General features: G+C 35.2%; 1 protein-coding gene across 2 annotated transcripts in view; it reads right to left on the bottom strand.

Annotated features, from left to right (window-relative positions):
- The window catches only part of CWF19L2 (CWF19 like cell cycle control factor 2), a 147,976-nt gene that overhangs the window by 69,340 nt on the left and 54,846 nt on the right, over window positions 1-23,790 (bottom strand). The window contains exons 8-11 of one of the 2 annotated variants that reach the window (XM_061143949.1): window positions 19,604-20,256; window positions 12,687-12,899; window positions 6,680-6,776; window positions 4,856-4,948 (exon numbers count right to left, since the gene is read on the bottom strand). In XM_061143949.1, coding sequence (XP_060999932.1) covers window positions 4,856-4,948; window positions 6,680-6,776; window positions 12,687-12,899; window positions 19,604-20,256 — 1,056 coding nt within the window. The remainder of the gene's footprint in view (window positions 1-4,855; window positions 4,949-6,679; window positions 6,777-12,686; window positions 12,900-19,603; window positions 20,257-23,790) is intronic. The other variant, XM_061143957.1, reaches the window with a different exon arrangement.

The raw sequence follows: 23,790 nt of genomic DNA, 5'->3' as shown, positions 1-23,790 counted from the left end.
CAGAAATCCCTTGCATTTCTATATACTAACAATGAAAAATCAGAAAGAGAAATTAAAGAATCAATCCCATTCAACACTGCAACAAAAAGAATTAAACATCTAGGAATAAACTTACCTAAGGAGACAAAAGAACTGTACACAGAAAATTATAAGACACTAATGAAAGAAATCAAAGATGACAAACAGATGGAGAGATAGTCCATGTTTCTGGGTAGGAAGAATCAATATTCTGAAAATGACTATACTACCAAATGCAATCTACAGATTCAATGTGATCCCTATCAAATTACCAATGACATTTTTCACAGAACTAGAACAAAAAATTTCATAATTCATATGGAAACACAAAAAACCCCAAATAACCAAAGCAGTCTTGAGAAAGAAGAATGGAGATGGAGGAATCAACCTTCCTGACCTCAGACTACACCACAAAGCTACAGTCATCAATGGTATGGTACTGGCACAAAAATACAGACCAATGGAACAAGACAGAAAGCCCAGAAATAAACCCTTGCACCTATGTGTACCTTATTTTTGACAAAGGAGTCAAGAATATATAATGGGGCAAAGACAGCCTCTTCAGATAATGGTGCTGGGAAAACTGCACAGCTATATGTAAAATGATGAAATTAGAACACTTCCTAACACCATACACAAAGATAAATTCAAAATGGATTAAAGATCTAAATGTAAGACCAATAAATATAAAACTCTCAGAGAAAAACATAAGCAGAACTCTCAATGACATAAATCAAAGCAAGATCCTCTATGACCCACCTCCCAGAGTAATGGCAATAAAAACAAAAGTAAATAAACGGGACCTGATTAAACTTAAAAGCTTTTGTACCACAAAGGAAACTATAAGCAAGGTAAAAAAAAAAAAAACCCTCAGAATGGGAGAAAATAATAGCAAAGGAAACAATTGACAAAGGATTAATTTCCTAAATATACAAGCAGCTCATACAACTCAATGCTAGAAAAAGAAACAACCCAATCAAAAAGTGGAAAAAGACCTAAACAGACATTTCTCCAAAGACGACATATAAATGGCTAACAAACACATGGAAAGATGTTCAACATCGCTCATTATTAGAGAAATGCAAATCAAACCACAATGAGATATCACCTCACACCAGTCAGAATGGCCACCACCAAAGTCTACAAACAATAAATGCTGGAGAGGGTGTGGAGAAAAGGGAATGCTCTTGCACTGTTGGTGGGAATGTAAACTGAGGCATCCACTATGGAAGATGGTACAGAGATTCCTTAAAAAACTAGGAATAAAATCATCATGTGACCCAGCAATCCCACTCCTAGGCATATACCCTGAGGAACCCAAAATTGAAAAAGACACATGTATCCCATTGTTCACTGCAGCACTATTTACAATAGCTAGGACATGGAAGCAACCTAGATGTCCATCGACAGATGAATGGATAAAGAAGTTGTGGTACATATGCACAATGGAATATTACTCAGCCATAAAAAGGAACACATTTGAGTCAGTTCTGATGAAGTGGATGAACCTAGAACCTATTATACAGAGTAAAGTGAATCTGAAAGAGAAGGATAAATATTGTATTCTAATGCATATATATGGAATCTAGAAAAATGGTACTGAAGAATTTATTTAAAGGGCAGCAATGGAGAAACAGACATAGAGAATAGACTTATGGACATGGGGAGAGGGGAGGAGAGGGTGAGATGTATAGAAAGAGTAACGTGGAAACTTATATTACCACATGTAAAACAGATAGCCGAAGGGAATTTGCCATATGGCTCAGGAAACTCAAACAGAGGTTCTGTTTCAACCTAGAGGGTGGGATGGGGAGTGAGATGGGAGGGAAGTTCAAAAGAGAGGGGATATATGTATACTTATGGCTGATACATGCTGAGGTTTGACAGAAAACAGCAAAATTCTGTAAAGCAATTATCCTTCAATAGAAAGATAAAAAAAAAAAGACAGAAAGGCTGATGAGATGATAAAAGAAGAGCCTACAATAAACTACCTGCAGAAACCAACTTTAGGGCAAAAGACATACACAGGTTGAACATGATGGGCTGGAGAACAACAGCTCATGCAAACATAACCGCGAGAAAGGGGGTACCAATGCTCTTCTCAAACAAAATAGACTTTAAAGCAATGGATACAAAGAGAAGTAAGAAGAATGCTATATAATAATAAAGTGAAAGGGAAAGTCACTCAGTCATGTCAACTCTTTGCAGCCCCATGGACTATACAGTGCACGGAATTCTCCAGGCCAGAATACTGGAGCAGGTAGCCTTTCCCTTCTCCAGGGGATCTTCCCAACCCAGGGATCGATCAGGTCTCCCACACTGCAGGCAGATTCTTTACCAGCTGAGTCACAAGGGAAGCCCGTGTAATAATAAAAGATTTACAAAAGAAGAGGACTTTACACTCAATAACATATGTGCAACCAATACAGGAACACCCAAAGTACTAAACCTATACTAACAGACATAAAGGGAGAAAATGATGGGAATACAAAAGCAGTATGAGACTTAATACGAAACACATGTCAATGGACAGATCTTCCAAACAGAGAATCAGTAAGGCAACAGAGGCTCTAAATGATATGATAGAACAGTTAAACGTCATTTATGTTTTCAGGACTCTATATAAAAACAAAACAAAAAATACAAATTCTTTTTGAGTGTGAATAGAACACTCTCTAGAATTCACCATAAACTAAGACACAAAATAATCTTCAAGAAATTTGAGTATAATAATTATTTCAAGCATCTTTTCTGACCACAATCGCATGAAACTAGAAATCAAATATTGAATGAGAAACTAGGAAAAAAAACAATAATATGGAGACTAAACAACATACTATTTAAAAACTAAGGGCCATGATGAAATCAAGAGGAAGTTAAAAAATATCTTGAGATAAATGACAATGAAAACACAACCATAGGAAATCTATGAGATGCAGCCAAAGCACAGAGAAGTTCACAGTGATACAAGCCTTTCTCAAGAAACAAGAAAAATCACAAATAAGGAACACAACTTGCCACCTAAAAGAATCACACAACAAAACCTAAAGATAGGATAAGGCAGGAAATAATAAAGGTCAGAGAATAAATACATAAAGGATTTTTTAAAAATAGAAAAATATCAATAAAACTCAGAGCTGGTCCTTTGAAAGAATAAACAAAATCAACAAATCTCTGGCCAAGAACTTTAAGAAAAGAGAGGACCCCACCCCAAAAAAAGAAGAAGAAATAAAATGGGAGAAATAACAACCAATATTGCAGAATACAAAAGTACCAAAAGAAAATACTATGAACAATTACATGCCAACAAAGTGTACAACCTAGAAGAATTGGAAAAGTTTCTAGAAACACACAGCCTACCAAAACTGAACAAAAAAGAAGTAGATAATTTGGAACAGACTGATGAATTTCACTAGAACTGAAATCAAATCTGTAAAAATAAAAATCCTCCGTGCAAAAAAAAAGTCCAGGACCAGATGGTTTCACTGGGAAATTCTTCCAGATACACAAATAAGAACTTACAGTGATCCTTCTCAAACACTTCAAAAAGATTGAAGAAGAAGAAACACTCCTAAATTCATTTTATAAAGCCACCATCACCCTGATAATCAAAACCAGGAAAGACATTGCCAAAACAGAAAATATCTTTGATGACAAGAGATACAAAGATTCTCAACACTATTTCATATTCCTCTCTCATCTAAACCATCACAATAATCAAGTCCTTCAAAATATACATGGAAAACATTTATGCATGTAAAAAATCTAATTACTTCGAATATCTCTTCAGTTACTATATTAGTCAAGTTCACTATTCCTTCTTATGGGTATTAATGCAAAAGCTTAATTAGACCCCATGTTTGCTCTTATTCTCCTTCAATCTACTCCTAACAAAAAAGCCAGGATGGTTCTGTCAAAATCCATTTTCTGCTCAAAAATCTGAATAGTTTTACTTCTCACCCAGAATAAAAACCTACTTCCTTATTATGACTTTTAAGCTTAACATGATCTGGCCTCCCACAGACTCTCTGATCTGGATCTTCCACTTCTCTTTCACTCATTTAACTCCAGTAACACTGGTCTCCTTGCTATTTCGTCTAAATACTGGACACACATCCACAAATAGTGAGAGCTTTTTCTTTTCTGATCTCAATTCATTTTATTTCTTTTTCTTCTCTGTTCCTTATGTCCACAGAGCTCTTCACTCAGAGACACAGAGATCACTGTTTAACTTCCTTCAAGTCCTTGCATCACTTCTCCAATGAGAATTAGCCTGTGCATCCCAAGACACACACACACACATAAACATACAGCAGACCTGACACTCAAGATTCCCTCTACCCTGCTTAGGATACATAACCTTCGACTATGCAGTACAGTTTATTATAACCTTTATCACTTACTATCTCTCTCCTCCTAGTCAAATAATACTTCACAAAGACATGTTTTTATCTGTTTTATTGACAAATAGATAGATGAACGAATCCTAGAACAAAATATTTTACATGAGAGGGATACCAAATTCAAGTGTCTCATTCTGGACAGAAAGAAGTTAATGACCAGTTTGACTTGTGCAAGGTCAGTCAGTAAATGGCAGAGCCCAGAATAAAACCAGGCCCCCTTGACCCTAGACCTAGGCCTCTGTCCATCAGGACACAATGGTATAAGATAAGAGAATACATATGAAAATAAATATTAAAAACAAGCAAACAAACATAAATATATACAAACACATCAATAAGAGATATAGACACATTTAACATTAAATAGTACCACTACAAAGCAGAAGTATTACACAAGGTAACTGGCTACCTATAATCAAACTGTTATTACTTACCTCTACCCTAGATTTTTTTGATGACATCTGTGTTATGGTGTCTTGGAATTTATTTGCCTTATCAAGTTGGGCTTTAAGTTGTTCAGCTAATTCCTTCAAATAGAAAAGATAAGAAAAACAGGTGTTTAAAAAACAGATATATCGTTTAATTCATTTGTAGAATATTTCAAATTCATATGATGATGATGTTCAGTCACTGAGTCATGCCCAACTCTTTGTGACCCCCTGGACTGTAGCCCAGCAGGCTCTCTGTCCATGGGGTTCTCCAGGCAAGAATACTAGAGTGGTTACCATTTTCTTCTTCAGGGGATCACCTCAGACCAGGGAACAAAGCTGCATCTCTTGCATTAGCAGGTGGATTCTTTACCACTGAGCCACCTTGGAAGCCCTAAACATTCAAGTAGCTAAAAACTACATTCACTTACCAGCTCACAGTCTAATGCATTACTTTTTAATGAATTCATCTGGGTTACAAAATTCTCAAATACATATGGAAATTGTTTTTATTTTGATAGTAAATAATTACAAGGACATATATTTTAGAGAAGGGATAGAGAGATAAAAGAAACACATACCCTTAAGAAAGGAATTTTTATAATTCCTTAGATACTATAAACTTCCAATGCTCAGAATTTCAGTTATTAATAAAAAGAAAGCCATTGTAGTATTTAAAATAATACCTTATTTACTGTTGATAAGTAATTTAGATAAAAACTGAATGCATTTCATTTTTATTCTAGGAAATCTATAAAAATTTATAAATACTAACATATAAAACAATAAATCACAATGTAATAAATTAAATAAATAGAATACTACGACAAGCAAAGACAGTTTTCTCCACTGCTGTGGTCCATGAACACAGAACACTTCTTTTAACATATGTTAATCTCCTAACATGGTTACCTTTCTTTCACAGTTTTAACCAATTTATTTGTGCTTTCTAAACATAAATGTTATTTTTTCGCTGTTGGTGGTGGTCTGTCTCACTAATTTCTGGGTTGAGCTTGAGTTCAGTGTCATCAAAGATTAGATTCAAAGAGAGAGAGTGCAGCATATGCAAGATATGATTTTTATTAGAGATACAAACTGATAAAATCAGAAGTATCAAGTTTGTTCACTTTTTGTTCTACTACAGAGTGTCACACAGATAGTGCACCAAAACAGAAGACTACTTAAGATGACTTATATTTGGATTTGAGATGTGTACATACACATGACCACAAGAGAATCAATTTTTTCAAGACATAGACAGCTATCTGACTTTGCCATTCTGCCATGTGCAGTGTGACATGTATTTGTATAAGAGGAATGTGACAATAATAGATAGATGCCACTCTTACCAAATAATTTCATTTCTACTCAATTCTCAGGTTAAGTCTCAAATCACATTATCATGGGAATTAAGTGAGCTACACAAAGCATCTAACACAGTCAGGCACAAATAAGTTGCCTAAAATGTTGAAAAAATTAATTAACCATTCTTTTTAGTAGTTCAATTTTAAAGTTCCTACGTAAGGGAATTTAAGAAAGTAACACATTATTAATGAAATATGAATTTCATTAAAATTTAAAAGCATTTAGTTCCCTAAATTTAAAATTTAAAAGCATTTAGTTCCCTAAGATCATAAATTCCAAAAATTTGACAAATTACATAATTTACTTAGAAGTAGACATACTGTTCTTAGGAGTGCTCAGGAATCTCTTCAAAGAATAAATAAGCAACAGTATTGTCAAAAGATGCTACATCCCCATAGCTTAGGAACTACCAAAATTTACTTGTAAGAAGTTAAATATTTAGTAATTATTCTTCATAAGCCTTACCATATTGCCCATCATCTCTGCCTTGATAATTTTGGCTCCTAACTTGTTCTTCTCATCAACACTCAAGACGTGGATAGACTCATCCCCTGGACTACTTCTGTTTGAAAAGGACACACAAAGAGCATATGAAATATAAGTACATATTAACAAGTAAGCTGTTGTAAATAACAACACCAAGATTCAAATGTTATTTCAAATGACCTTCACAAAGCAATCAGCACAAACAGAAATAATAAATATAAAAGCCTCAATGCTCCCCTAAAAATCACTACTTAAAGATACTATGTTACAATGCCATCATGGCCTATGGCAGTTACAATACCTGACCAAAGACCCAGTAGCAGTGAGAAAAATAATAAAAGTAATATTCATCATAACTTAATATTCCTGTGAAGTGAAGTGAAAGTCACTCAGTCATGTCCAAATCTTTGGGACCCCATGGACTATACAGTCCATGGAATTCTCCAGGCCAGAATACTGGAGTGGGTAGCCTTTCTCTAGGGGATCATCCCAACCCAGGGACGAACGCAGGTCTCCCACATTGCAGGCAGATTCTTTACCAACTGAGCTATCAGGGAAGTCCCTAATATTCCCATACTCATTCTAAAAAAAGAAACAAAAATTAACACTATAATCAGGTCATAATTCTACACAGCTACAGAAATTCTTCTCATTCAATGGATAACTTACTGATAAGCTAAGAAACTATAACCAGAAAATTACATTTATCTACATTTGAAGAATAAAAATAGTGACCACGTGCTCTTTTGCAAAGACAACCCACAATTAGACAACAAAAACCTAATTTACAGCTAAGGTGATGTATCAAACCTATAGTGTGCAAGCCTCAAAAAAGAAAAGATAAATTTCCAGCCAAGGTCAGATTCCTGGCATATACAAAGTTCTCCTAAGAAACTTTGCCTTACTGCCATAAGAAAGGTTCGAGACTACAATACAAGGAGGGTGAACCTACACAGAGCATGAAGGACTCCTTAATGAAAGAGAAATAGCTAAGAGTCCAAGGCAGCAGGAGAGGAGGAGCTGCACAGTGAAAGAATTCCAGAGAAGTGTAGAGAGTTCCCCTTGAGTAATAACCAGAAACTACCTGTAGTCGGGAGAATTAGAGGAACAGCATTCAGCATTCCTGGTAATAGGAATAGGTCCCAATAGCCAGACTAGGAAACTTCATAATTATGAATGCAGTGGGTAGAGTATTAAAGGTCCTTTTTCATGAATGGGAAATAAACCCTAGATTAAATGCTGCTCTGGGCCCACCCAACAAACATTAAGGGCAGGAGTCCAAAGGACCAGTTTTAAATTAAGTTAACCATGTCCCAAAACAAAATTCAAGAATACTTCCAGGAATATAAATATATCTAGCACTGAAAAAGTAAAACTCCTTTTTAAATTTAAATTTATTTATTTTTTATTGGAGGATAACTGCTTTACAATATTGTGTTGGCTTCTGCCATATATCAACAGGAATCAAAAGGACCAGTTTCCAATTCAGTTAACTGTCTCCCAAAAGAAAACTCAAGGACACTTACATGAATGCAAAAATATCTACCATGGAACAAAATAAAATTCTCAATATCTAGTATCCAATTAAAGATTGTCAGACCTGCAAACTAGAAAAAAAGTAAAACCCTTAATTTGGAGAAAAAGCTATCAATCAAAATACTGACAGAGATTTAACAAACAGAAGACAAGGACATTGAAAGGTAATATAAATTTATTCCACATGGTTGAAAAGTAAGAGACAACTAAGACATAAAACAGATTAGAATTTAAGTTCTACAAGTGAAAATTACAATGGTCAAAATAAAAACTACACTGAATAGGATTAACAGAGATTAGACTGCAAAAGAAAAAAATTAAATTGAAACATTAGTTTCCAATGCCTAACTTCTATACAAAATGAAACACACAGAAAAAAAGAATTTCAGAACAGAAAAGAACAATGGAGACGTATAGGACAACCACAAATAGCCTACTATTCATATTATTGGAGTCCCTGAAATAAATGGGAGACAGAAGAAACAAAGGTCAAAGTTTACTAAATTTAGTGAAAACTAAAAATCCAAGGAGCTTACAGAATTCCTAGTACAAAAACAAAACAAGAAAACCACATCAAGGCACATCATAATCAAACTGTTCAAAACTACTGACAAAGAGAACAATTTATAGCTGCCACAGGAGGGGGAAAAAAGACATTTATGCACAGAGAAAAAAGGAAACAGCAGATTTCTCATCAGAAACAACATAAGCAAGAAGAGAGTAGCAATATCTTGAAAGTACTTCAAATTGTCAACCTAGAATTCTACCTCAAGTCAAAGTATCCTTTTCACTTCAGAGTAATGGAAATAAAAATAAAAATAAACAAATGGGATCTAATTAAACTTAAAAGCGTTTGCACAACTAAGGAAATGATAAACAAGGTGAAAAGACAGCCCTCAGAATGGGAGAAAACAATAGCAAACAAAACAACTGACAAAGGATTAATCTCCAAAATATACAAACAGTTCATGAAGCTCAATACAAGAAAAATGAACAACTTAATCAAAAGGTGGGCAAAAGACCTAAACAGACATTTCTCCAAAGACATACAGATGGCTAATAAACACAAGAAAAGATGCTCAACATCACTTATTATTAGAGAAATGCAAATCAAAATCACAATGAGGCATCATCTCACATGGTCATCATCAAAATGGTCATCATCAAAAATTCTACAAACAATAAATGCTGGAGAGGGTGTGGCAAAAAGGGAACCATCTTACACTGTTGATGCAAACTTACACAACCACTATGGAAAAAGAGTATGGAGATTCCTCAAAAAACTAGAAATAAAAATACCATACAACCCAGCAATCTCACTCTTGGGCATATACTCCGAGGAAATCAGAATTTAAAAAGACGCATGTACCCCAATGTTCACTGTAGCACTATTTACAATAGTTAGGACATGGAAGCAACCTAGATGTGCATCGGCAGATGAATGGATAAGGAAGTTGTGGTCCATATACACAATGGAATACTTACTCAGCTATAAAAAGGAATGCATTTGAGTTAGTTCTAACGAGGTGGATGAATCCAGAGCCTGTTTAGAGTGAAGTAAGTCAGAAAGAGAAAGACAAATACCATATATTAAAGCATGTATATGGAATCTAGAAAGATGGTACCAACGACCCTACATACAGGACAGCAAAGGAGACACAGACGTAAAGAACAGACTTTTGGACTCAGTGGGAGAAAGAGATGGTGGGATGATTTGAGAGAACAGCACTGAAACATATATATTACCATACGTAAAAGAGACAACCAGTGAGAGTTTGATGTATGAAGCAGGGCACCCAAAGATGGTGTTCTGGGACAACCTGGAGGGATCGGGTGGGGAGGGAGGTGGGAGGAGGGTTCAGGATGGGGGACACATGTGTATCTATGGCTGACTCATATTGATGCATGGCAAAACCCACAATATTGTAATTATGCTCCAATTAAAGTAAATTTAAAAAATTTAAAAAAGCTGAAATGAAGAGACATAAAAAGCTGAGAGAATGTTAAAGAAAAGCCTCCAAATGGAAGAAAAATTATACCAGACTGAAATATGGATCAACTCAAATGAAGGAAGAACAACAGAAATGATGACTACAAGGGTAAATATTCACTTGTTTCTTATTACTCAAGTCTCTTTTTTAAGATAACTATTTTTTTCAAGATAACTAATTAAAGAAAAATAATAACAAGAGTTTATAACAAGTATAAGTAAACTGTATGAAAACTCTAACAGGACAGGATGGGGAGAAATGTAAATAAACTACTATAAAGTTCTTACAGGGGTAGCATAATATCACTTGAAGGTAGATAAACTAAAGATGTATGCTGCTGGGACTTCCCTGGTGGTCCAGTGGTTAAGAATACACCTTGCAATGCAAGGGATGTGGATTCAATCCCTGCTCAGAAAACTAAGATCCCAGATGCTGTGGGGCAATGCACTGCAACTACTGAACTATGAATCCGGAGCCTCCGTACAGCAATGGAAGATTCCATTTCCTGCAATAGAAATTGGACACAGTCAAATTAATTAATTAAATATTTTTTAAAAATATGTGTGCTGTCAAAGCCGAAGAAACCACTGAAAATACAGAAAGTACACAACTAAAGAAATGAAATGGAATCATAAAAATACTCAATCCAAAAGAAGTCAGATGAAGAAAAAGAGAGCAAAAAATAGATAAGATGAAGAGAAAAGAAACAGGAAAATTACAGATTCAAATTTAATTATATCACAATATATATAAATAGTCTAAACACCTGAATTAATAGGCAGAAATCATCAAATGGATACAAAAGCAAAATTCAACTACAAGAAATGAACAGTCCATGGAAATCTCCAGGACAGAATACTGGAGTGGGTAGCGGTTCCCTTCTCCAGGGCATCTTCCCAACCCAGGGATTAAACCCAGGTCTCCTGCATTGCAGGCAGATTCTTTACCAGCTGTGTCACCAGGGAAGCCCGAAAATACTGGAGTGGGTAGTCTATCCCTTCTCCAGGGGATCTTCCCAACCCAGGAATTGAATCAGGGTCTCCTGCACTGCAGGCAGATTCTTTACTAGCTGAACTACGAGGGAAGCCCAACAAGAAATGAACTACAAAGACATAAAGATGCTAAATGTAAAATCAGAGAAAAAGATGTAACATGTTTGAAAATTAGTCAAAAGAAAGTTAACGAGGCTTACTTAACATCACATTAGAATGCAGAGCAAAAAACATCCCAAGGGACAAAGAAAGTCATTTCATATGAAAAAGAAAACAATCCATCAGGAGCACAGAAGACCTGTAAAATAAACAAAACAAAGAAAAAGTACAGAAGACACCATAAATACTGGATTGGTCAAAAGGTATGTTCAGGACTTTCCAAACAAATGTAAACAAACCTTTTGGCCAATCCAATACTTATGCATCAAATAATAGAGCAACAAAATACATAAAGCAAAAACTGACAGAATTCCAGAGAAACAGAAAAATCTACAATTACAGCTGCTGATTTCAAGACCCCACTCTCAATACTTGACAGACTAAGAAAAGAGAAAATCAGCAAGGATATGGAAGAACTGAGTAACACCAGCAACTAGCAGGACCTAACTGACATTCAGAGAACATTCCACCCAACAGAACACTCTTTCCAAGTGCATACAAAACATTTTCCAAAATAGACCATATTCTGAGCCATAAAACAAGTCTCAATAAACATAAAGGGATTCAAGTCATACAAAGTTCTCTGACCACAGTAAAATTAAATTAGAAATCATTAGCAACATATCAGAATTTGTGGGAGGCTGCTAAAGTATTACTTACAGGGAAATTTATAACACTAAATATTGACACTAGAAAAGAAAGTTTCAAATCAATGATATCAGTTTACAACTTAAGAAACCAGAAAAAGAGCAAATTAAATTCAAAGTAAGCACAGTAATAAAAATCAAAGTGGAAATAAGTGAAAAACAAAAACAGTAAACAAATTCAATGAAAGCAAAAACTTTTAAAGACAGTAAAACTGATAAATTTCTAACCCAACTGATCAGGGGAAAAAAACATACAAATTACCATATAAGCTTGTAATGTAAAGAAATGACAGAAGCAAAATTATCACACATTCTTAATATTTTAAAAAAAGGTATCTGGATGGCAAGTAAGCACTTGATGTCATTAGAGGAACACAGAACCATAAGGAGATACTGCTACACATACACTGTGACAGTGAACACTTAAAAGACTGACTATACACCAAATTCCAGTAAGAATGCAGAGGAATTGCAAGTCTAATACAATGCAGGTGGTAATGTGAAATGACACAAATACTTAGTAAAATAGCTTGGCAGTTTCTCAAAATTTAAACATATAGTTACCATATGATCTAGCCACTCTTCCCTAGCCATTTCCTCAAGAGAAAAGAAAGTGTATGCTCATATTAAGACTTGTACATGAATGTTCAAAGAGGCTTACTTTTTTGCAGCCAAAATGTGAAAAGATTCTAAACATCCACCAGCAGGTACATGGAAAAACAAACCGTGGTACAATATATCTACCAATGGTATATTATCCATCAACAAAAAGGTAAGAATTCTTCTTATATACAGCAACATGAATAAAACTGAGACATCCAACAATAGTTGTGTAGGTGGGTTGCCAATGTTTGTGGAGAGGCAAGAGAGATAACTATGAAAGAACAGAAAGAAACTTTTCAGGGTGATGGATTCATTAGAATATACACACTACAAAATTTACCAAATTGTACACTTTATATACACATGCAGTTGGTTTTATGTCAAGTATACTTCAATAAATTGTTGTACTTAAAAATCCTCAAAGGGGAGTGATATAATATTTAAAGCAGGAAAAACATCTGTCATACTTCCAAATATTAATAATACACCTATAGTATTACTAGTTTTCCTCCATATGTATATTTTATCATACTCTACTGAAATTAACCTGAGTTTTCAACAAACATTCTGAGCAACAAATAGCAAAATAAACAGAAAGTTTTGTTAAATCAAAACTTTAACCACCATATGTGAAAATTATATTTAAATACTGAACTCCTTTGGGAAAAAAGGAAAGAAAGAAATCTGTTGGTAGATAGCATTTGAGGTTTTTTTTCGGACATTAATCTCTGCAGAAATTCCAAAAAAATCAATTCTACTCATATTGGTGAAAGGAAAGGCAATGTTATTGTGCTTAGATTAAGAAATATAAAATACTTCTGGTAAAGCACAATCAGAAAAAACTTATTTTTGTCCCCTTTCCTAAGTTCTTTCAGTTCACATTTTTTAATCAATGCAGTGAGAAAACTGTAGTCATCTAAGCTTAGGAGAACATTATTAGTTCCTATATGCTTTTATTGGTTGAGATATTGCCTGGATCATTAGGCATACTATTTTGTATGGAAAATATTTTTTCAGTAACCTTTCTCAACTTAAATTTAGAGCTATACATCATTTATATTGTACTGTAAATGTAATTTACTTGAATTTCGGGCAACACAATAATATGTCAAGAAAAATTTCAATAAACAAGAGATGAATAGGAGATGGACTTTGTCAAAGGCACCTGATTTAAGTTTCAAATAAATATCTCTGATACAAAAACAACCTTCCCTTGTTACTTCATTCTTTGTCACATGAGACTAGATAATTTTCTTTCGAAGCTGAATGAGTAAAAGAAACAATCTATTTCTTTTTCAATTTCTAAAGATGACTTATAGAAAACATGTGCACACAGAATAATTTTAATGCAATTTTATTTCAAAGGTTCGTTAATATTTTTTTGGTAAAAATAAAATAAGTTTATAGAAGTAAAAGGACTTCCCCAATGGCTCAGTGGTAAAGAATCTGCCTCCAATGCAAGAGACATAGGAGATGTTGGTTCTACTCCTGGGTCGGGAAGATCCTCTGGAAGAGGAAATGGAACCCACTCCAGTATTATCGCCTGAAAAATTCCATGGACAGAGGAGCCTGGCAGGCTGAAGTCCAAGGGCAAGTCAAAACAATGAAGGACATTTCAATTTAATGAGTTATGTGTAAACCAAATTGTCACAACAGTCTTTGTGAATTTCTGGGAATCATATGTTAAAAAATACCGACATAAATAGTCATTAAGAAAGAATTTCTGGCTTATACTATGGCAGGAGGACAAAGAGTTGCACACCCTCACAACCAGGGCACCTCCAAGGCACTGGCAGGGCTAGTCAGACGTCTGAGGGGCGGGTGCAACCCCTGCCTAACCAAGCCAGGTGTCAGGCCTGAGCTCCTCTGGCGGGAGCACTGAGTTCAAGCCAATGGACTGAGAAAACTTCATGTCCCTGGGGAATGTCAGTAAGTGTGAGGTCTCTAGACAGCCTCATCTTGGCACCAAGTTCCAGCTCTAACCCACTGCCTGCAAACTCCAGTGCTGGATGTCTCAGGACAGACAACCAGTGAGACAGGTACACAGTGCCACCCATCAAGGGAAAAAAAAAAAAAAATCACGCGACAAAAAAGTTACTGACAAAGAGACAGGTGAAAAGCAACAAGACCAGATAAATGAAGATGAAACAGGCAACCTACTGGGAAAATAATTCAGCATAATAATAGTAAAGATGATGCAAAAGCTCTTGGAAACAGAATGGATACACGGACTGAGAAAATACAAATGTTTAACAAAGACCTAGAAACTAAAGAACAATAACAACAACAAAATAGATGGGAAGCACAAAAACTGAAATGAAAAAATATACTAGAAGGAATCAATAACTGTGACAGAAATGACTGTGACAGAAAGTGAATAAGTGAGCTGGAAAATAGAATGGTGCTGTAAATCACTGTCAAGGGGCAGAATAAAGAAAAAAAGAATTAAATGAAATAAGGACACTTTCAGACCTCTAAAACAACATTAAATGCATCAACATTTGAAATACAGGAGTCCCAGAAAAAGAAGAGAAGGAGAAAGCGTCTGAGAAAGTATCTGAACAGATCATAGTCAGAAACTTCATTAACATGAAAAAGCAAACAGACATCCAAGTGCAAGAAGGGTAGAGGCCCATAAAGGAAAAACTCAAGGAGAAACACACCAAGACATGTATCAAACTAACAAAAATTAAATTCAAAGAAAACATACTAAAACAGCAAGGAAAACAAAACAAAAAATTTCAAAAGTAATCCCCATTAAGTTATAAGCAGATTTTTTCAGCAGAAACTCTGTAGGCCAAAAGGGAATGACAGGATACATTCAAGGTAATAAAGAGGAAAAACCTACATCCAAGTTTAATCTACATGAAAGAATCTCATTCAGATTGGATAGAGAAATCAAAAGCTTTACAGATAAGCAGAAGCTAAGAGAATAACAGCATCACAAAATCAGCTTTATAACAAAAATGCAAAAGGAACTTCTCTAGGTGTGAAACACAGGAGAAGACCTACAAAATAAACCCAAAACAATAAAGAAAATTCTAATACTAAAATACATATCAAAAATTACCTGAAATGTAAATGGATTAAATGCTCTAGCCAAAAGACACAGACTGGCTGGCTGGATAGAAAAACCAGAACTGTATATATCCTATCTTCAGGAGACCCACTTCAGACCCAGAGACACATACAGACTAAAACTAAAGGCATGGAAATCAAAAGAAGTAGCAAAACAGGTATCAGACAGACTAGACTTTAGAAGAACTGGAGACTTCTCCAGTGGTTCAGTAGTTAGGAAATCACCAGCCAATGCAAGGGACACGGGTTTGATCCCTGGTCCAGGAAGATTCCACATGCCCTGAGGGCAAGCCCGGGACCCACAACTACTATACTCCCTTCCCCAAAAGCAATTCCTACAGTTGTCTCCCATCACCCACATCCACAGCCACACTCTCCTCTTCTTTAACATTTGAACTCAGGATAATCCTACCTGTATCATACATACATATACACTAACTTTGAATTCCTGCTGAATTTTCCCATCTATCATCATTCTTTATTTTTAGTTCCTTTCAAATTTGATACTGTCTTTCCCACTAATAGATAAACATATTCAAGTATCCTAGGAAATATGGGAATGAGGGAGGCATTTAACCCATGTCTCCCACATATACTTTCTATCTCTATTATATCATAATCCACAGTCATAATTTAGTCCATGAAATCTGGCTTATAAATCCTCTTCTACAATGATAATATTCTTGATTAAGTTGCCAAAGATCTCTATTATTGCCTACCCAAAGGCACATCTTTGTCATTTTTATCAGACTCTTCTGTTTTTGAGAAACTTTCATTTTCTCTTCACTTTTCAGTATACAAAGAATCAATCAAGAGACAGCACCCAAAAAGGTATGTGGACTCCAACCAAACAGAAGTTTCAAGAAGATAACTGAAATCTCAGAGACCTTTAAAAGAGGCAGCGTTCATAGTTGTAAAGTTTGTACTCCAAACATTGCTTTTTTTTGTTGTTTTGACGGAGTTGTGGAGCGGGTATAGTTTCTAACAGAATTGTTTATTAGTATTGAAATGTAGATCAGAATAAATATGATGATACACAAGAATTCTGAGTATCTCTGGCATTTTCAATATTAACAGATAATTCAACACACAATAGAATAGTAATAGGTATCAAATAAAGACATTACAATGAAAGTTGTTGGGCATCAATGACTGAAGAATACATTATCGTTGATACCACAGTACACACACTGCTTTGCAACAAACAGCAGGGACACCCTCTTCCATTTTTAATGGAAGACTCTAAGCATTTATAATGGCAAGCATATGCTCTGAAAAAAAAATCACCATGGCATTTGCAACTATCCTATAAAAAGAAAAAAGTATAAGCATTTCTCATTTTCCAGGGTTACTGCTGTATTTCAAAAGCCCTCTTCAAAATTATTTTCTGAAATCCTATTTTCCCATTTAAATGTACTCTTTTTACAACACACATCCATACACAGACACACACCCACAACAAACTCTGGCTCAAAGTTTTGGGGAAAATGTAATTTAAAAAGCTCCAATCCAAAGACATTTCAAAAACCTTGAGTATACTGCAATTATTCTTTGCCTGCTGACAGTGTTCATAAATTCCGTCCCTTTAGTTCTTTTCTTACTACTTATTCTCAAATTTTCTCCCCTAAAGATCTCATAACTATACTCAAACACTTCAGAACTTAGTATCCTTCTCTTGTCCTCCTAGGCTATCAAAGAAAACTCTGCCAAGGTTTTTAACCATTGTAACCTCATGTAATATTTTCTATTATATAAAATGAGTTAAATTCAGATATTAACATAGATAAAATCAAAATTAAGGACATCACGTTAGTTTTGCTCATACTATGTACTACTCTAGGTTTCAAACTTTTGAAAATATATTAACTAATATATTTTCCAATAAAACAGAATTATATACAAGCACATTTTATTTCTAAGAATAAACATCTTAAAATTATTAATCACATGGGCCACTGTTAGAGGATGTTTTCCAGCTACTTTAGGGCCTAAAATTGACAAAGGAAAAGAACTATAAATATGATCACCATAAGAATGAATGAAGGGACTTCCCTGGTGGTCCAGGGGCTAAGACTCTGCACTCCCAACTTAGGGGGCTGGGGTTCAATCCCTGGTGAGGGAACTATATCCCACATGCCACACTAAAACCTGGCACAGTCAAATAAATAAATTAAATAAATATTTTTTTTAAAAAAAAAAAAGAATGAAAGAATAGATGAAAAGAGAAAAGAAAGAGGAAATCTAAAAAGGAGAAAAAATTAAGTATATCACATACAACTATAAGTATATCACATACAACTATAAAAATGCTCATAAAACACTCTCAAAAATTAGGCAAAATATATGACTAGTTAATCAAATAAAATTAAAATTAAATAACATTTATAAAAATAGGCCAAACTTCACTCATGCTTACACGCAAATCAAAGAAAGTTTCTATTCCTTAAATGTACCTATGGCACAATAATACTAAATAATACTCAATAATACTAAAGGCAAGGAAGAGAAAAGTCATTCTCATATAAGACTGGTAAGAGTGTAAACTGGTTAGTACAATGAAATATAGAAATACAGTTCCACTCATTGGAATTTATTTTACAGCTATATTTAACATGTATGCAAAAATACATGTACAAAACTATTCATTGCAGTATTACCTAGAGCAACACACTAGAAACTACCTAAAGCCCAACAAAACTAAACTGATGAGAAATACTAGCTTATCTCTAAAGTTTACAACAGAATACTAAAGAGACTTTAAAATGAAAAAAAAGCACATACATATGAGCTGGTGAGGAAAGATCTTTAAGATACACTGATTGGAAACAATCTTCAGCTGAGGGCCAAAGAATTGATGCTTTTGAACTGTGGTGTTGGAGAAGACTCTTGAGAGTCCCTTGGACTGCAAGGAGACCCAACCAGTCCATCCTAAAGGAGATCAGTCCTAGGTGTTCACTGGAAGGACTAATGTTGAAGCTGAAACTCCAGTACTTTGGCCACCTCATGCGAAGAGCTGACTCATTTGAAAAGACCCTGATGCTGGGAAAGATTCAGGGCAGGAGGAGAAGGGGACAACAGAGGATGAGATGGTTGGATGGCATCATAGACTCGATGGACATGGGTTTGGGTGGACTCCAGGAGTTGGTGATGGACAGGGAGGCCTGGTGTGCTGCAGTTCACGGGGTTGCAAAGAGTCGGAGATGAATGAGTGACTGAACTGAACTGAACTGAACTGGATGGCAAGGAGATCAAACTAGTCAATCCTCAAGGAAATCAGTCCTGAATATTCACTGTAAGTACTGATGCTGAAGCTGAAACTCCAATACTTTGGCCACCTGATGGCAAGAACTGACTCATTTGAAAAGACCCTGATGCTGGGAAAGATTGAAGGGGGGAGGAGAAGGGGACAACAGAGAATGAGATGGTTGGATGGATGACTGACTCAATGGACATGAGTTTGAGTAAGCTCTGGGAGATGGTGAGGGACAGGGAAGCCTGGCGTCCTATAGCCCATGGGGTTGCAAAGAGTTGAACACGACTGAGCAACTGAACTGAACTGAACAAAATCTACCAAAATATTTCATGTAGCATATCCATTTATAAGAACTATTAAGGTAATTTACCTTTATAGATCTCAAAAAAGCAACAAATTTTGGGAAATATTCACTACTGAATTCATCTTTCAGCTTTTTGTTAAATAAACTGAAATGAAATACAATATATAAAATGAAACTACTGAACTGTCAAAGGTGCATATCTCATCACTTACATCAAATTTAAGAAACAAAATCATAACATATCTAATCAGTAACTGATGCTCTAAAAGTACAGCTCAGTGTCCTGAATTGTCTGACCTTAGTATTCATTTATCAGTTTAGAAAACAAATGACAGAATACCTGGCAAGCGAAGACTTTGTATCCTGTAGATGTTCTTTTGTCACAGAGTCATCTCTCAAGCCTTCCTCCTGTGATTTTTCTCTCACGTCTTCTGAAATGTATCCATGGTCAACACTGTGACTGGTTTCTAGTGGTTTTTGATTTGAATGTTTCCTGTCTCCCCTCCCAAATCGACTCCATGATAAACTTTCTTCACTGTTTTCTGCGGGTTTTCGAAAACCATAATACACAGAATCTTGAGGGACTACTGCTGAAGATGAACTAGATGGTTCAAAATTTCTGTCCTTGCTATGAAATGACACTTCTTCATCATCAGAGGGTCTTAAGAATTTAGCTCTTAAATTTACATGAGAAGAAAATTCTTGATTTTTCCTTGGACTGGGTTCTCTTCTACATGTTTCTGAAAACACAGATCTACCATCTTTTTCATCACCACTAAACTTATCTTTAGTGATATTGTTGGCAATATCTGTTGTATTATATCTACCTCTTGAACTTTTATTATATTTTACCAAGTCTGACTTTCCACTTTCTTGACTACTATGTGCTTTATCTGAGTATGCTGGTTTCTTCCACCGTTCTCGTCTACAATCTTCTTTTGTAAATGCAGCTTTTTCAGCTTCTTTTAATTTCAACTGAAATATTTCCATTGACTAGAAATGAGGAGAAAATCAACAAGATGTTTAAAATTAAAAATGGCTCAATGACTTGTACTCTGCCTGCCACTGTGTCATGACACATTGTCACGTAGTACAATGAAAGAAAAACCCATAAAGGGGAATGAAAGACCCAAACAATCATCCTAAATGACGCAGGCTGAAATATGCACGCCCTCCAAAGTCATATGTCAAACCTCTAACCCACAGAACCACAGAATGTGACATTTGTAGAAAGGATCTTCAAAGAGGTGATTAAGTTAAAATGAGGTCACTGGGTTACGCCTTAATCCAGTATGACTGATATGCTTGTAATTAGAAGAAATATGGACACACACAGAGATCAGCACACACAGAGAAAATACTACGTGAGGGCGGAGCTAGAAGGCAGACACTTATGAATTAAGAAGAGAGGCCTCAGAAGAAACCAAACCCTCTAATATCTTGATCTTCAACTGCCATTCTCCTGAAATGTAGGAAAATTAATTGCTGTTGTTTAAGTCACCCAGTCTGTGGAACTGTGCTGTGGCAGCCGGAGCCAAGAAACACATCACTATGAAATGAGCATTTTAAAAAATATGAAAAATCAATGAAAAATTACCAAATAATAAAAAAACTCTGGAGCTCAAAAGAAGCCATTTAGACCAAATGCCCAGCACTAAAACAAAACAGAATTCAGAAAACAGTAAAGACATAATATTTTAAAAGATATTTCCTACTGTCAGTGAGATTCAAGATGTTACTGTATGGCTAAAACAAAACAGACTCACATGAACAGAAGAGCAGTTCAAGAACAAGAAAGACATAAAGAGAACTGTTCACAGACAGGCAGGTAGTGAGCAGAACAACACAAGTGCTGAATCCAGATCTGCGAACTCAACACCAGCCTATGTTTGCTATACTTAGGAAAAGATGGTAAACAAATATAAGTTACAGCGAAAAGACACATGGACAATTAATTCTACAGAACATGCATATACTTTCAGAAGGAAAAACCAAAGACAGTAGAAGCATTAACAAAAAAATTTCCCCAGCTAATTTTCTAGATCCAAAGGTCTCATTGAACAGCCTTTGGGGAAGGAAGAAAGGGAAGCATACAGAAACTCATACATAAAAAAATCCTAATTCCTGAGTCTCAAAATTCATGCAGAAAATAAATTTTTCGCAAAGATCAGATCAGAGGAAGTGTCAGGGAATGTTTGACGGGAGGATTCCTACGTGCTGTCTCTCATGAGTCCTTTGTCCCTCTTCAAGCGGAACAGCACGCTGCTCCCAGGGACTGAGGTCATTGTGTGAGGCAGGCTTGGGTCTCCTTTAGTAAACATTCTCTTTAGGACAAAACTGCTTAGTCTCGTTCCCCTTTCTTGAGATATGGACTGTGTCATGACCTTGTGACTAACATTACCCCTTGTTCCCTTGGTAACGGTTGCTGTACGTTTGGTTTTCTGATCTTTATCATTCCCGAAAGAAGTTTCTTGTACCACAGCCTATATATACTCATAGGAAAATCATTAAAGCACCTTTGCTTCATCAGAGCTTAGGTCCCCGGGTCTTTTTTGTCTCTCTCTCTCTCTCTCTCTCTTTTTCTGGCTCACTCTCTGGAGCGTGGAGACCCGTCGTGCTCACTTTTCTGCCCGGGCTTCTAAAACCCCCTCGAGAGGGCGCCTGGTGCCTTCGTGAGCGATGCAAGTCCTGTGTCAAGGACTTTATTGGTCCTCTGCGTAAACCAAGGGATATCAGCCTCTTTCTCTCTTTCACTTTCTTATTGTCAACTCTGTACCACAAGGTTCCGGTCCATTAAAGGACCCCAACAAGGAAGGAGTGAATGTGAACAAGTAAACAAATGGGAGTGAGCTAAACAACATTCTGCCAACGAAGAAAAGGAAGTTAAGACTGTTAATAACTTTTCACTAAGTGCTAGAAGATAATGAAGTGAAGATGAAATTTTGAAAAATAATTCTAACATAATAATTCTAAATAAAGAATTCAATTCAGTTAAATTATCTTTCCTTGACAGGTACAGAAGAAAGGCATTTTCCAAAATGCAACATAACAGAAAGTACATTACTTACTAATTCTAGGGGAGAAATTACTCAGTATCTTTTTTTTTTTTCTTTTTGGGGTTTTGTCATACATTGATATGAATCAGCCATAGAGTTACACGTATTCCCCATCCCAATCCCCCCTCCCACCTCCCTCTCCACCCGATTCCTCTGGGTCTTCCCAGTGCACCAGGCCCGAGCACTTGTCTCATGCATCCCACCTGGGCTGGTGATCTATTTCACCATAGATAATATACATGCTGTTCTTTCGAAACATCCCACCCTCACCTTCTCCCAAACCATAAATGAATTAGGGCAGGTATCTTTGAAAAAAGGAATTCAGGCCATAAACTAAATGGCAAATGTAATCGTTAGATCTAGATCTAAACAATTGTTCTTATAGTTGCAAAGAATACAATTGTCAAGAAAAACAGGCATATTTTTTAAATTTATAGTAAACTGTAATTAAAAATTTTAAATATTTCCATAAAATCTGAGAGTTGAGATGGAAAGTCATTATCTTAGACGAGACAGAGATAATCCATTATATTTTATTTTATCAAATAATTTTAAAAATCCAGGTTTAACATGTTTCTTAAGTTTAATGACGTGAATAGAACGAAAATGATGGCAGTAAAGGGGGATATTTTCACAATTTAAGCATTGCCTCATAGGTAACTTTTTTCTTTCTTGGTGATACATAAATTAATGATGCCTTCATAATTAGTGGCTTCTAAAATTCAATAAAACATGGTAATAACAAAAACAACAACAGTAGCTGACACAATTTATCCAATGCTTATGGTACTACATCTTTTGAATCATTTAAATGGGGTCTACTTATAATGTCTAGGATCAAATTTATTCATGAATTTCATAGTCTTGGTTATTTAAACTCTGCCTCAGTATCATTTACTAAATAAAAATAACACTATAATTCTGGCTATTAAATAAATTTAATTATACATGACATAATACAACAGTAGCTGGCAGATGAAAAGCATTCAAATTATTATTAGTGCCCACAACAATCCTATGAGAATGATACTAATAATCGTGTCTTTAAAATGAAAAATAAAAATGAAGCTAAGATCACACAGCAAGAGTAACAAACCTGATATTGAAATTTAAGACTATTTAACTACACAGCAAATGTTTTTAACCATTATGTCAAAATGCCTCTTTGATTCTTAACTGTTCTAGAGAGTTAAAAAATTATATAAAACTTCAAAGTTTCGAAAGTAAACTTATAACCCTTAAAAGATAAAAAGAAAACTAAAGATAATATATATATAAAGACATAAATGCAAAATAAAATAATAACAAATTTAATTCAGTAGTATATTAAAGTAAATGCCAAGATCAAATAGGAGTTAAAGAATCCAAGAATGGTCCGAAGTTAGAACAATTCATCTCATTAACAAAAGAAAAAAAATAATTTTATCTCAAAGGATATCAAAACAGTTATTTCATAAAAATTAGATACCCA

The sequence above is a fragment of the Dama dama genome, chromosome 1 (genome assembly GCF_033118175.1).
Source record: "Dama dama isolate Ldn47 chromosome 1, ASM3311817v1, whole genome shotgun sequence".
Taxonomy (NCBI): Eukaryota; Metazoa; Chordata; class Mammalia; order Artiodactyla; family Cervidae; genus Dama; species Dama dama.
The sequence above is the reverse complement of the archived record's forward strand: the minus strand, read 5'-3'. Positions and strand labels throughout refer to the sequence as shown.